At 40.1% G+C, this 14629-nt stretch overlaps 2 protein-coding genes across 3 annotated transcripts in view; both read left to right on the plus strand.

Moving 5' to 3' along the window:
• Positions 1-1887: 1887 nt before the first annotated feature.
• On the plus strand, positions 1888-2976 carry LOC134617673 (uncharacterized). Of its 2 annotated transcripts, XM_063463020.1 has the most exons (3): positions 1888-2081; positions 2214-2452; positions 2562-2976. In XM_063463020.1, exons 2-3 carry the CDS (start codon positions 2260-2262, stop codon positions 2795-2797), a joined length of 429 nt encoding a protein of 142 aa, XP_063319090.1. In that variant the 5' UTR covers positions 1888-2081; positions 2214-2259; the 3' UTR covers positions 2798-2976. The 2 variants fall into 2 exon arrangements, with proteins under 2 accessions (XP_063319090.1, XP_063319089.1); XM_063463019.1 differs by lacking the exon at positions 1888-2081 and having other exon boundaries at positions 2107-2452.
• A 2371-nt stretch (positions 2977-5347) lies between these two features.
• The window catches only part of LOC134617496 (myomegalin-like), a 51537-nt gene continuing 42255 nt past the window's right edge, over positions 5348-14629 (plus strand). Inside the window, exons 1-4 of the mRNA XM_063462755.1 lie at positions 5348-5619; positions 6888-6928; positions 7013-7080; positions 12366-12476. Of these exons, the coding sequence (XP_063318825.1) occupies positions 5570-5619; positions 6888-6928; positions 7013-7080; positions 12366-12476 (270 nt within the window). The 5' untranslated portion in view covers positions 5348-5569. The remainder of the gene's footprint in view (positions 5620-6887; positions 6929-7012; positions 7081-12365; positions 12477-14629) is intronic.

Consider the following 14629-nt stretch of genomic DNA (forward strand, 5'->3'; position numbering starts at 1 on the left):
CTGTATCACCTGTTCTCCGAACATTCACAGTGCAGGAGTGAAGGAGCGCAGATCTGCAACAAGACAATAAATCTTTCATCACCCAAAGAAACAGCCCCGAAGCTTCAACGCTTTCTCTGAGCTGAGAATACCATAAAAAGAGTTTCAAAAACCGGCCAAGACAAAACATGAACCGGCAACCAAATGTGTCCCTTAACGCCTCAGGAGGAGCTCTGCTTTCAAACTTCACACAGTCTGCGTTTGAGCTCCGGCAACTCCTCCAGCTGTCTAGAAGGAAGGAGGAGGAGGAGGTGTATTTTGTGGACTACATCCCCCCTGCGAGAGATGCAATAACTCTCCCACCCAGTGTAGTCTATGTAATAGTTGGGGTGGTGGTGATCATAGTGGCCACCTACGCCATAGTGGGACACCTCATTGATGACCTATTGCATGACCTGGCAGGTAACCCCAGGTGGACACATCCTGAACTGATGCCACCGTGTCCACTCTGGCATCTGTGTTTGTGGTGTCCTTTCTGTCCCTGAGCTCTCGTGAATCAACATTTGATCTTTTCCTTGTTTTGATGACAGTTTCCTTCATGTTCACCCTCTGGTTTGTGGATAGGATAACCTTCCCAGTGGTGTCTGTTATTCTTTTAAGGTGAATGTCAACAGCTGATCAAATGGCTGCTAAAAAAAAAGGCATCTTATGGGGGCGGTCAATGTTCAATTTCTGCAATTCCACAAAGTTCCTGCTTTGGCTATTTAATAACCCCCCCAAAAGAAACAGCATCCTCTATGCTGCAGTTTGTCATGCATGACATGACAACTCAAGTGAATCTAAACCCGGTGCAATGCCCCTTTAAAAGATACACAGAGAAGACATAAAAATAAATCATTTTAATTCATTTCCAACATGTCGTTTCCTCTTACAGACTGGATATTTGGCCCCAAACCAGTGGAGGATGATTCAGAGGGAGGGGATGCAGAAATAGAGGAAGAGAGGCGACTCAGCGTTTCCAGCAAGCTGGTGGAGAAAGACGACATCAGAATGGAGGAAGAAAAAGAAGGCCAGCTGCCTGGTTTCCACCAGGGTGACGCAGGCCGCTGTCGTCCATCCACCCCTCCGCTGAGAAGCGCCATTGCTTCGTCATACCCTGGAGAAAAAAGGATTTCCACACATAGTGTGACCTTCGCCTGCCCCGTGGCCCCTTACGTCACTTCCCTTTGAGTTTTTTCATCGCAGCAGTTTTTATTACGTCTTAATCACAGTGCAGTGATCAGTGATGTCCTCGCTGTAGTGATGCAGAGGCTGAGGCACTTTTGTTTTATGCTGGTGTTGTAGTTAGCGCGCAAAAAATGTACAAGAAAATGTTGTTAGTAAGCACGATCCATACTGTCAGTCTGTTTCTATTGCACCATGCTGAATTTCGTTGTCCAGTTGCTCGTGGTAAAAACTGTAAACAAATTAAGTTTCAAGTAAAAATATCAGTTATGTTAATAACTTAACTTTACATCTAAAAATGTTCATTGAAAACACACTGTGTCCAGTTCGTCCACAAGGCTAGACAGAAAGTGTTGTGAAATTGCAAAATCAAAAAGACCTGTCATGTTACATGTGCTTGTAATGTGTTTCTGAAGAACACGTACATCACTTCTCCTGGTGTTGGACTAAGCTTCTCCCCAATAAACAACTCGATAATACACGCTCGTTCCTCCTGTCTTGTCTGCTTTCATTAATCCATCTTACCTTCTCCTAATACCTGCTTGTGTCCAGGGTGATGACCTTGTTTATAAATGCAGAGGCTTATTGCACTTGAGCATATTAAATACAGCTCAGTGATGTAAGATAGATAGATAGATAGATAGATAGATAGATAGATAGATAGATAGATAGATAGATAGATAGATAGATAGATAGATAGATAGATTTCTACAGAGAGACAAACAGGAAGTTTGTTCACATGAGATACAGCTTTGCATTTATTTTAAATCTTACTTTAGCAGTCATTAGTCATAAGGCTGAACAGCTGTGAATTAGAGGATCTTCACAGCTTCCTTGATTCATGCAAACAGTTTCATTCACGATTTCCTGAATTTTGAGTAAGTTTGCTGTTGTTACAATGCTGACATTGGAGAATGTGATATTTCCTCCTGATCTCTTTGTATTTTGCACAGAACGTTCTGTGCGATTAAATCTTTGTGCCAGCTTCTTAATACAGCGATGACCCACAGATATTAACTGGACTCGCAGGCTGACAGCAGAGGCAGCCAGACTGCAATGGACAGCTTAAACGTTCGTCACAAAGAGGAAGATGGCACAGTGTTATTTGAGTCATATATCCCTCCTTCTCGGGATGCTATCCACCTGCCCACCTACGTCCTCTACTTGCTCATAGCCGTCTTCATCGTGTTTTCGGTTCTCTACGCCATCACGGGCCACCTCATCAAAGACCTCATCCATGACTGTGCAGGTTTGTTACTGTACCGCTAGCTTTTTAAAGACCAGAATAATCAAACCACAAGCTACTGGCAACGCTTCTCTCTGACATCTGTCTCCTACCCTCTCTTTCTGTACTCAAGACTGGCTGTTTGGGGAGCAGCCTGCAGAAGTCGTGGTGAACTACTGTGAGGCCAAGGATAAGTTCATGGCAGACTGGTCCCCACAAACCAGCCCTGAAGTAGAGGCAATGGCCCGGGAAGAGGAGAACAAGGTGATTGACAGAGACTTTATGAAATCCCCTGCCATCTGGATCATCTCTACAGAACCACGAGGGGCAAAAACAGGACCCCGCGTGGTCTTTGGGAAAAGGACTTGAACCCATCAGAGACTTGCTGTCGTTACAGACCTTCTGTATGTGATGTGAATGTATAAATATCTAGATGGATGATGAAGGTAAAGAACCATTTCTGTGTGAGGCTCAAAATAGATTATTAGATTTAATTTCAATATTATGCAAAATAAGATTAAAAAGTAAGATTAAAGATTTTAGTATAAGCCTTTGTGTGGATTTTTTTTTAATATAAATGTTTTGTGGAACGTGCATGTAGCACTGATCTACCATGTGGAGTAGTAAACAAGTATCTTGTGAAAATAGTAGTTCTGAAAAGTCAGGCCATGAAAGTAATGGTACAATTACACTCTTCTCAATAATAATGATGATTTTTCTGTTAACAATAATTATCATTATTATTATTATTAGGTAGCCTCAGTTGGTCTGCTGCTGAATTTATTTATTGATTATTTATGTTTGTGTTTATATTCAGCTTTTTCACATTTGGATAAGGTGTAACTTTGTAACTAATGTATAGAAATGTACACCGCGCAAAAAGGACAAGGCAGCTAATTTGGCAGCAGACATTTATAAACAGAATATAATGCTGCATAGTAAACAGGAACACCCCACTTGCATTTGAAATGCAATGGTAAGCGAGAAAAGCACCTCCTGTGGTGAGATGCATGGCACTGCACGCTGAGACAGTGACGTGGTCTAATGTTATTCCAAACTTGCAGTTTCTCATTAAGTTTCTTCATTTAAATGTGAATGTAACTGCCTCTCTTTTTGTGTATAATGGCTGAAGGCTTCAGCGGTCTTATAAGGACATCTAGTGTCTGCTGTAGTCATTGCAGCTGAATATTATTTCAAACTGGAAAACCTCTGGAAATAAGGTAACTCATTTAAAAAAATGAGAAAACATGAAGATGATCTTCAGAATCTTCGATTTCAAAAATTAATATTTTATATCTTAAAAAGGTGGTAGATGGTTGCACTTTATTCTACATTTCTCCTTTACTTTCATGTATTTATTTATTTGAGAAAGCTCTAAACTCACTCCACACGCTTTAGAGTTGTCAGACCTTTTCACAAACGTATTCTACATTTCATAGACTATTTAATTTCTCATAAGTCTAAAGATCAGTCGTAGATTTCAATGCAAAATCAATCAGTAAATAAATAAATAAAAGCTTTTCCCGTTGTCTGTAAACCCTCTGTGTTCCTCTTTTATGAGACTCTCGGTTCCCTGCTATAGGGATCAATGATCAATTTGAAGCTTGGCTGCACTGTTGTAGATCACAACCAGTTTTAATGTGTCAATGCACACAAAGATCCACCGAGCACTAAAGAAGCCCAACCTCAGTCCAGGAGAGGGCGCTGTGGTAGAAACAGCCCTTTAAACTGCGTGCTGCCACGTGGAACTTGATGGCTGACAGAGGTGGGGTGTTCTTCTAAGTGACATGGAAAGAGGCTCCTGATGAGGCAGTAAACATTAAACATCTTTACTCTCATTTTTGTTCCCCTATCAGCTGAAATTAGAGAGCATTTGTCCTTTAGCCTGGAGCTGTCTCCATCTCTTTCTGTCCTGATCATTTTTTTTGAGAGCAAATTAGCTCCACATTAGTTCCGTGACTCCTAACAAGATTACCAAAGCTACATCCGCTCCTCACATCCACTCGCAAACAATGCCACAATCTCATTAACTCTGCCCCCCCCCCCCCCCCCAATCCCTTCACCCTTTCAGAGCGCCCCTCCACCACCATTCTCCTTAAACAGATAAAAGTGTGGCCAGTGTCTGCAGCTGTGTGGAACACGCAAAGTCTAAATTAGCTTTGTCACTCAGGTTGAATTAAAAAAAAGAAACAACAACAACAACAACAACAACAATCTTATAATAAACCGTAAAAACAGAGCTATAATCAGTCCCAGCAGACTTGAAAGCATCCTGAAATCACTTTACTGAAAATAACTGAGTCACTGTGATGAGATTATTGGTTCTGGGATTAATATAATCTGAAGGTTACAGTATGGTTAGTCTATAATTTAGGATTCTGATCTGGAAATCATTTGAATCTCTAACATTTATTTCATGCGTTCCTGGAAAATACATTTGAGATGGAAAAGGCCTGCGCTGTTAAATCTGATATATTACATCAGATAAGTGAGTGAAAGTAAACTCGCTTCCAGCCCATCAATAATAAGAAATCATATCCATCACTTACTGTTCCAAAACGACATCACATCAGAACCAAAAATGCTGTTTTATTGCTATTTATAATTTCAAATATCTACTGCTTCCACCATTGTTCTCCAGAGTTTATTATTCGTATGACTGCATGACAAAGAGCAGGACTATAGCATAATTAATATTTAACACAACTACTGAGCAACAGTTTTGCTTTGAAAACAGGGAAACCTGCAATTTCCAATTAAATCAGTAATGTAGGCTACACATTACTGCTAAAGAAGGCAACCCAACCCTGTGGTGTCTATATCTTTAAAAGAGTGGGTATATTCCTGCCCGCAGCTGCTCTCCTGGAGGGCTGAATCAACATTAGTGGCACTCTCTTGTGTGAGCTCGTAGCATCCTTTGCTTTTCATTTTCAGGGCTCGCATCCTCTCTCTCTCTCTCTCTCTCTCTCACACACACCCCCTCCAAATCTGAGCGGTGCGCGATGCCTCGGCCGCTGCGGATAGCGTGCTCCTGTGTGGATGTGGCTCATGTACTCCAAACAAAAATGAGTGATGTACGGCTGATTTGAACGCAACGATGCTTTCCGGCATGGATGCCCGTTAAATGACGGAATAGCCTTTATGGAGTGGAGCTCATCGTCGCCGGAGCAAGTCTGGGGAGAGTCAGAGAGGTGAGGTGGCTGATTGTGTGCGGGGGGACACCGCAGCGGAAGACGGATGCTTATTTGGCATTTTTAACAAAACACGACTCCGTCGATACAAACCGCGGTTTCAATCAGAGCACTGACTGCTGCTACAGTCAGGCCATTTCAGTTATTTTCTCTCACTTGATGTTCACCCCATCATCCATCCTGGATAAAAGGCCGTTTTTCTCTCCTCACAGAGCTACTCTATCACACACAGTAGCCGCGGATCGCAGAATAAAGCTATCGGGGTGATGCAAATGTCTTTCTGTGATTGCGCATGTGTGCATTTATCCTTACACAGCTACATTTGTAAAAGGGTTTCTGATGGAAGATGCCATTAAAGACGCGGTGGTTCTGACCTACTTTGCAGGAATAAACATAAACTGCATGCACCAACTAGGCTGCTTAAAGGGCTCATCGGTGCAGGTGGGCAGTAGGGCCCTGGAGGCGCTCAATGCAGCTGTCCTAGAAGTGATAACTAAGGCTGAATTCCTTCATGTACGCCCACCAAGTGCTTAAGAGATGAAATCTTGACTTTCATTAATAAGGGATGGTTTTTGATAACCACTCATCACAACCGTCACATAGCTCAAATTCTCCATGGTGACCACACCATCTGACCTATATCTGCATTAAGGGAACAGTTGTGTAAGACAGTTGTGATTTGGATACGCTGTTTACCAAAATACTACAGCATATATACCATTTGTCCACCTGGTGAACTTTTAAAACCCTTTGGCATGCATACAGCTGTCTTTACATTTACTGACCCAGCAGCTGTCAGGGGCATTCCCCATGAAGTGGGGGAGCACTGATGGGGCAGTAGCAGTTGGCCTAATGTTGGGCATATTTGTCTGTATACTGTTTGGGTGTTGACCCAGACTGTCTGCATCTTACTGCCGTTATTTCTAACCTGATTAGGGGTGACTGTAAAGGCAAACACCCCCTCCGTTAGTTGGTAGTGAAGCTCAGTTGAACTTTGACCCCGTGGCTCCTCTCTTATCTCTTCTCTCCCCTGCTGAGACTCCAATACAGAGGTGCAAATGACATCATGCTGTTATACTGAAAGGGATTTTAGTGGCTTTTAAATTTCAGGAAGAGCTCTTTGTTTTTAAGGGCACGCAGTAAAACGGAGAGACCATTACTTGGCTGTTTTGTGTTGGAATGGATCTACTTGTGCAAGTTTTCACTCACTCTTGTCTTGTCTGTTTATATTCATTCAGTGCTGACTTCGATTTTTCTTTCTTTCACAGTACTCAAGATCCTTCATCTAAGAACACAGGTCACATGACAGGTGTGTATCCCCCCCCCCCTACACATAACTTAATATTTCCATGAGTTTTCAGTTTTTTTGAACGCACCTTTTCCTCTTGTTTAGATTTGTGCAGTGATGAAACAGACAACTCTCCCCCTCTCCAGCTTCACACGCTCAAGCAGTTCGAACAGGTGAGAGCTTTTATTTTTAGATATCATGGAGTTTGATGTGAGGGACACTTCTTCTTCCCCATGATGCTGCATTCGAATGAATTATGTGCCAGATGAATACATGCTTCATGCTGCCATCTAGTGGCTTCATGGACTCACAGAAAAAAAAAAGATAAAGTCAGAGATCAGTATTGAGGAAATAAGGATAGTCTAACCCAGGAATTCACGCACATATTCCAACCATCTGGAGAGCATGTTTTAAAAATACCGTACTGAAAAGGAGAGCACCTGCGAGTGGAGAAATGTGGATGGAAAACACCCAGAACTCTCCTGGTATTTTAAAAATCTGCCTCTGGCTACTGCATGGCCCAATTTAGGTTTCCAGTGTCTGCTGCACTATTGCTGGGCATTGTAGCAGTCACATTAGAAGAGAGTATATTAAGTATTCCTTTTAATGTCTGGCAGGGTGCTGTTCAGAGCACTCAGAATATCACTGACACAAACTCCAAGCCAAAGTCATAATTAGCATTTTAATGTTTTCTGCAGTTTTTTAAAAAAAAAGACATTACAAATAAAATGTTATTTGCAAATGAATGTTCCCTTGCCTACACAGTTAGGTCCATAAACTGCAATTTTTGTACTTTTCCCTCTGTACTGACATGGATAAGCAGAAGAAAATAGATATGGATTATTTTTAATACTTGGATGCAGGTCAATGACTGTCTGAAGTCTAAAACCCATGGACATCACCATATGTTGTATTTCCTCCCTGGAGATGCTCTGCTGGATCTTTACCACTGCCATTGTCAGTTGCTGCTTGCTTGTGGGTCTTTCTGCCTTCGGCTTGTACTGAATAGCCATAAAAGCATGCTCTGTACAGTTGAGATCAGGTCACTGGCTTATCCATTGATGAATATCCCATTTCTGTGCCTTGAGAATCTGTGTTGCTTTGGGTCATTACCCTTTTGAACTATGAAGCACTGTTTGATCAGTGTTGCAGCATTTGTCTAAATCTGAGCAGAGAGTAAAAATATACAGGCTGATGATTTGGTCACTCCTAATGTTTTTTCACAGTTTCTCTGAGAGGCTTATTTTGGTGTTTAGCCTAATCTGATGTCCTTTAGGGCCTCATATTTAAAATGACAGTAAAAAGCTATAAAATACATTCAGCACTGAATCAATTTCAGATATTAAGTTGGATTCATTTGTCATGAAATAACAAGGGAAGTGGCCATGAAACTGCTTGTGAGTCAAGTTTTCAATTAGTTTTGAGCCTCTGAAAATGGGCAGTTGTGTATAAAAATGGTAGCATTTCCTAAAGAGTTGTTACATACTGATTTAAAATTGATTTAAAAAGCACTGTGGTGGGGTACAGAGGCAAAACTACAAAACATGTTTCTTTTCCAACAAATTATGGCCCTAATTGTACATGTAGAACTCATTTATTTTTGCTATAATGCTATAATATTCATATGTGATTTCCCGATGCATTACTGAAGTGAAAACTGATAATGAAGAGGGGATGAATTGCAGTATATGTTTTTCTGTCACCTTACACAAGCACAGAAAAATCGCACCCTTTAGATGGACAGTTTTACCTTGCTTGTGTTCCTACAGGGATTTCATTTTTTTTACAAAAAAACAAACAACAACAACAGCCTGAAACTAAAAAACCCATCCAGGCCACATTACTGTCAGAACTGTTGAAGCAAAACATCGCTTAAATTTGACCTGTTTGAGTTTAGTAGGTTAAAAGATCTCAAAAAGCAGCAAATCACACCACGATCTAAGAAAACAGCTGAGAAACAAAGTCCCTGACATCTATCGGTGTGGAAAGGGTTACAAAACCATTTCTAAAGCTTTGGGACTCTGTTGAACTACAGTGAGAGATATTGTCCACAAATAGAGAAAACTTGGCCGACCACCTTCCCAGGAATAGTCGGCCTACAAAAATTACTCCAAGAGCACGTCAACATCAGAAATCATCTTGATGATCCCCAAAACTTTTGGAAAAATATTCTTTGGACTGACGAGACAAAAGTTGAACTTTTTGGAAGTTTTGAGTCCCGTTAAAGCTGCATAAAACTAAAGAGCATTTCACAGAAAGAAAATCATACCAGCATTCAAACATGGATGTGTTAGTGTGATGGTTGGGGGCTGCTTTGCTGCTTCAGGACCTGGATGACTTGCTGTAATTGATGCAACTATGAATCGCCTCTCTACCAGAAAATCCTAAAGGAGACTGTATGGGCCATCAGTTCATGCCCTGAAGCTCAAGCACACTTGGGTTATGCAGCAGGACAATGATCTGCAACACACCAGCCAGTCCACCTCTAAATGGCTTAGAAATAATCAAATGAAGTTTTTGAAGGGACCTAGTAAAAGTCTTGACTTAAATAAGATTGAGATCCTTTGGCATGACCTTAAACAGACTGTTCATGCTGGAAAACCCTCTATTGTGGCTGAATTAAAATAATTCTGCAAGTAAGAGTGGGGCTAAAATTCCTCCACAGTATTGTGAAAGACTCATTGTCAGGTATCACAAACCATTGATTGCAATTGTTGTTGCACAACTAGTTTATTAGGGTTGGGGAGCAATTACTTTTGGATAGGATACCTAGGGTACGCTTGGATAGCTTAATTAAAACTTGTATTTTGTATTTATTCAGGATATCTTTGTCTAATACTGAAATTTGTTTGATCTGAAACATTTAAGTGTGACAAATAAAACTGAAACTGAAATATGCCAAAAACTATGAAAGCAGAAAGGGGGGAAATACTTTTTCCACAGCACTGTACATGCCTCCATATGCATGCTACTGCAAAGTCTTGACCTAGAAGATAACAAATCAGCACAGGGAACCCATAATGTTTAACTGTTAGTGCATACCTGGTCTCACAGAAAATATGAAATGATATCAATTCAGTGAAAGTAAAATCAGACAAAAATCATCGGTATTTAAAAGAAATGGGAGAAAATTCATGTCCAGCAACACAAATTATTTCATTAAACCTTGTGATTGTTTCTGAACTGCACGTTAGAGCAATCATTTGCTCTTTTTTACTTTTTATTTGGGGTGCCAGTGCAAATAATACGGTATATCGCTCATTTGCAATGTACCCAATAATAACATCAGCAACCTAAATTCTTCTACTACTATATTCAATTAAAGAGACTGTTATAGACCAATAAACTGATCCCCAGGTTCTCCACAGTATATGACATCTCAGTGCTTGTCTCTAAAAGTGTGTGTTTTTGGACATGCACTTTATAAGAATAAAACCTGCTGGAGGAGCTGATAAGCCCAGTTAAAATGGGATCAGCGACCAAACAGTCACGAGACCTGAGGTAATTTCTGAGAGAGTGTGGCCGGCACATTTACACCAAACAGCACTTCAAACAACACAGTGCAGAGTTATACATACACACCATAAATCCAATTTATTTCTCTTTGATGAAGAGTGGACACGTGTGTGTTTATTTATGAGGATGCGACTATATTGTGTGCAGAGTTTAAATGTAGAGGTAGATGATATCATCCCTGATGTTACTTGGAGACTCTGCTTGGCGCACAGCCTATCTTTGCTCTGAATTATTTAGCAACAGCATGTAACCTGACACTATAATGGACACACTCACTGAAAGCATCATGAACTAAAAATGATCTAATTGTCCTGTCTGTGTCTCTGTATTATCCAATCTTTTCACACTTGGTTTCAGCTTAGGTTTGTATTGTTAGGATATGTAGAACCCGTTTTTCCTTTTTCACTCTTGAGTTCAATTCTTTCAGTTTGCTAGTTTCTCTGAGGGACATTCAGGGATTCTCCATAGTGAGATTGAGGACAGCTACCTATTAATAGCACTGTGGCTCACTGCTCCCAGGTTTCCTATTTCTTCTAACTTCTTTCCACTCACCTGCCTGTTTCACTCCCACCAGCGTCTCTCAACTTCATTCCCAGAGCTGACTGTGTAGCTATCACAGGCTATGGTAAAATCAGGGTGGGCTAATCCATCTTCAGCATCATTATTAGTGTAAGAGGGGGAAAAAAATGACAGCAAGGTTCCAAAAGATGCAAAACAACATTAGCATCGACAAATACTCATATAATCATATTGCTTCCAGTCAGCCATATGTCCCATATTTGCTTTTCCTGTAGCTCACTAAAAGAGCTTTAGAAAGAGCTATTTAGCTAATTATTGTTAACTGGCTTTAGCTGTTTGCTAACTTTGTTTGCACTTTAGTGTTGAAATGAAGAATGGATTTTTCTGTTGTTGTTTTCTTTATCTGAAATGTCTCCTGCTTCTGCCACAAACTGACATTTCTGTCAAAACCATAAATAAAAAATAAATTTTCTAATAATGCAAGAGGCTAAAGGAGCTAACGCTACTGCTAATTTTCCCTACTGGCTTCTACATTTATTTAACTCACCGTTAATGTTTAGGTTAAGACAATAGGTACCCTGAGTAAGATATTGAAGATAATATTTATATACTATTTTTAGGAAAAGGAGCTTTAGAAAAAACCCAGAATGGCATATGACAGGTAAGTTAAACTACAGCAAAGATAAATAAAAAATAAAGAGAGAAATTGTCATATCCCAAGTTCAGCAGCGACCGATTTTGACAGTGGTTTGAATCCATACAGAAAAACAATGCAGACAAAAAGAAAAGATCAGAAAGCGCCTCACATCCCACCCCCTCCCCTCCCCTCCTTTTTTTTTTTTTTTTTACAGAGGTGTGAGATTTCTTTTCATATCACAAGTAACTGTGAGTGTTTTTGACTCCCTCCTCTCCCTTTCCTCCCATCTCCCGTGGCAGTCTGGGATTCCAGACATGTCTCCCCCCAGTAAGATAAGCTCCTGTCCCCTTCCTGTGCAGACCACAACACACCATGGAGCTCGCACGGCTGCATCTCTGACCGCCGGGCTGCAGAGTAGCCCTCTGCACTGCAAACGCCCCTGAAAACCTCAGCGTGTGTGTGTGTGTGTGTGTGCATGTGTGTGTGAGTGTGTTAGATTTAGTGTGTGTGAGTGATTTTGTAGATTGTGTCCTTATGGCCTGTTAGATGCAAGAATGACACTTTGTAAATATTCTTTTTTTTTTTGAGGAAGGCATATCTGTCAGTTCCTGGACTCTAACAAAAGGGCATGCTTAAGAGCTGCTGTCCTTTGAAATGGACTCCTTTTCTCCATGACATGGAGAAGTCGAGGACAGCTATTCATTTCTGATCTATGATGGACATCATGTCAAGCAGTGTGGATGCGCTTTGACAGTCATGTCTAACGGTTACCGTACTTTATCACAGCACCTGAATGACCTGAAGAAGGAGAACTTCAGCCTCAAGCTCCGCATCTACTTCCTGGAGGAGAGGATCCAGCAGAAGTATGAGGAGAGCAGTGAAGATGTCTACCGCACGGTGAGTGGGACAGCTCTCTAATCATTAGGAAAGTAGTGGTAAACTGCTTGACTTTTGGTGATAGCTGATTATGTGTTTACAGTTAATTAAATGAATTCATTCATTTATCAGTCACATTTGGTGACTGTCATAAACCATTGCTTTACTGAGACATGTTTGTTGATCCAGCTGTCACACAGGTTTGGTTGAGGTGATGGGACTTTACCAAGTGCGTGTTACAAGACATGGCTGTCCTGGGAAACACTAACCTCTAACTACCTCTTTTTGTAGTATTTTTAATGCAGTATATATTTCTGGCTGGTTTGGCTGGCTTCTCTTTTCCTATCCAGGGTGCTTCATACTGGCATTTGGGGTTTTGTGCCCATTGGTTGATTCACAGCACAGAAACACTCAGAGACATCCAAGGCTGCATAAACATGTAGAACAACACCACAATGTCAGAAAATAGCTTATAATAAAAATCAAATGACTTCTGTCATGAAAAAATATTTAATGGATGTGTGTGAGCTGTAAGTAAAATGTTGAACCTTATTACTTTTTATTACAACTCAAAATGAAAGAGTAGCACAAATGTTATCAAACGAGATATTAAATTGACATTAAAGCTCTAGTTGTTTCAGTAATAATACTAACAATAACTTGTTTTATACAGCAGTTTTCATGACAACCTGAATCTGGATACCTTATTTTATTTCACAAATACATTTGCATTTGTAGATACTGTAAAGGTTTATGTTTTATATGGATACATTGTAGATCTTACAAGATTTGTCTTATACTGTAATTTAGTTATGTAAGTAACACATTTAACATTATATCATAGAAAATGCATATTTTATCTATAGTTAATTCTTGTAATTACATTGCTTGTAATGACATTCATGTTTAAATCAGAGTAGGACTGGACCATATCATACCGTTCACGGTATAATGTTGGGCAACGATAAGAAAATGAAATATCGCAATAGAATATGGGTAAAACGCGCATGCACAGTGCTTTTGTTTTCATACGCACATGGCGGAAAAAGCATGGCGGCGACGGAGAATGAGAAGGGCGAAAGCGGATCGTTGAATGAAACGGATGAATCAGAATTGGTTTGCAAAAATGCTGCAACTTCAGTGGTGTGACACTGCTTTTTATCCATCAGATACACAACAAAGCACTATTTTTGGTAGAGCATGCTAGTGGGCCGTCGTTATTACCGTGTTTTTTGGAAAATACGGCACACTTAAAATCAATCCTTTGATTTTTCTGAAAATCGACAGTGCCCCTTATAATCCCGTGTGCCTTATGGATGAATTCTGGTTGTGTTTACTGACCTCGAAACGATTTTATGTGGTACACGGCGCTCGAAAATCTGTCAAATGTTTTAGTACGACTTTACTAAGCTACGAACCCACACTGCTTGATGGATTGTCGGAGCATTACGGCTACCGTAGGCAGGCGCCTCGCGGAGTGATACGTACTGTGCTTCAACATAATATTACCGTATTGTTTGTGTATAAGCTCTTTTTAAGTTTTGTGGATATTATACATGGTTATGCTGAGGATATGTCCGCCAATTTCCACTGGAAATGCCTTTTGGTTAAACTGTCAGCAAGGAATTTGCATTTGCACTGTTAAATTTTTATATAACTTTAATGCACATAAAAAAACAGCTGCTTGTTTAAGTGAAAATACATTGATGGGGTTTTTTTTTTTGTTGTTGTTTTTTTGCACTAATAAAGTTGTGGCGTTGTAAAGTATTTTGTCTAGTGTCAATGATATCGTCAGTTATGTCCTTATCGCAAATTTTCAAATGTATATCGTGATAAATATTTTTGGGCATATCGCCCTGTTCTAAATCAGAGTATAAGATGTAAAACACATGCTTAAATTTTTTTCTATTTGCCTTCCATTTGGATGCTCATATTGCATCTCATATTTATTTGATCTAAATTGATTTGAAGTGCAGCAAAACAATATGCCTTATACATTAATTAAAATAATTTGTGCTTGGAACAGAGTAGCATTTATTTAGAAACTTGGTAAAGCTTCTGTCCTGGAATCAGTATTTTGGATACGTGAATTGATTCAAAACTTGAAAATGTCAATTTGGATTTACATTTGCAGTGATTGCGTAGATTGCATAGCCATAATTTTATGCAAGAGC

Source organism: Pelmatolapia mariae, linkage group LG18, assembly GCF_036321145.2.
Source record: "Pelmatolapia mariae isolate MD_Pm_ZW linkage group LG18, Pm_UMD_F_2, whole genome shotgun sequence".
Taxonomy (NCBI): Eukaryota; Metazoa; Chordata; class Actinopteri; order Cichliformes; family Cichlidae; genus Pelmatolapia; species Pelmatolapia mariae.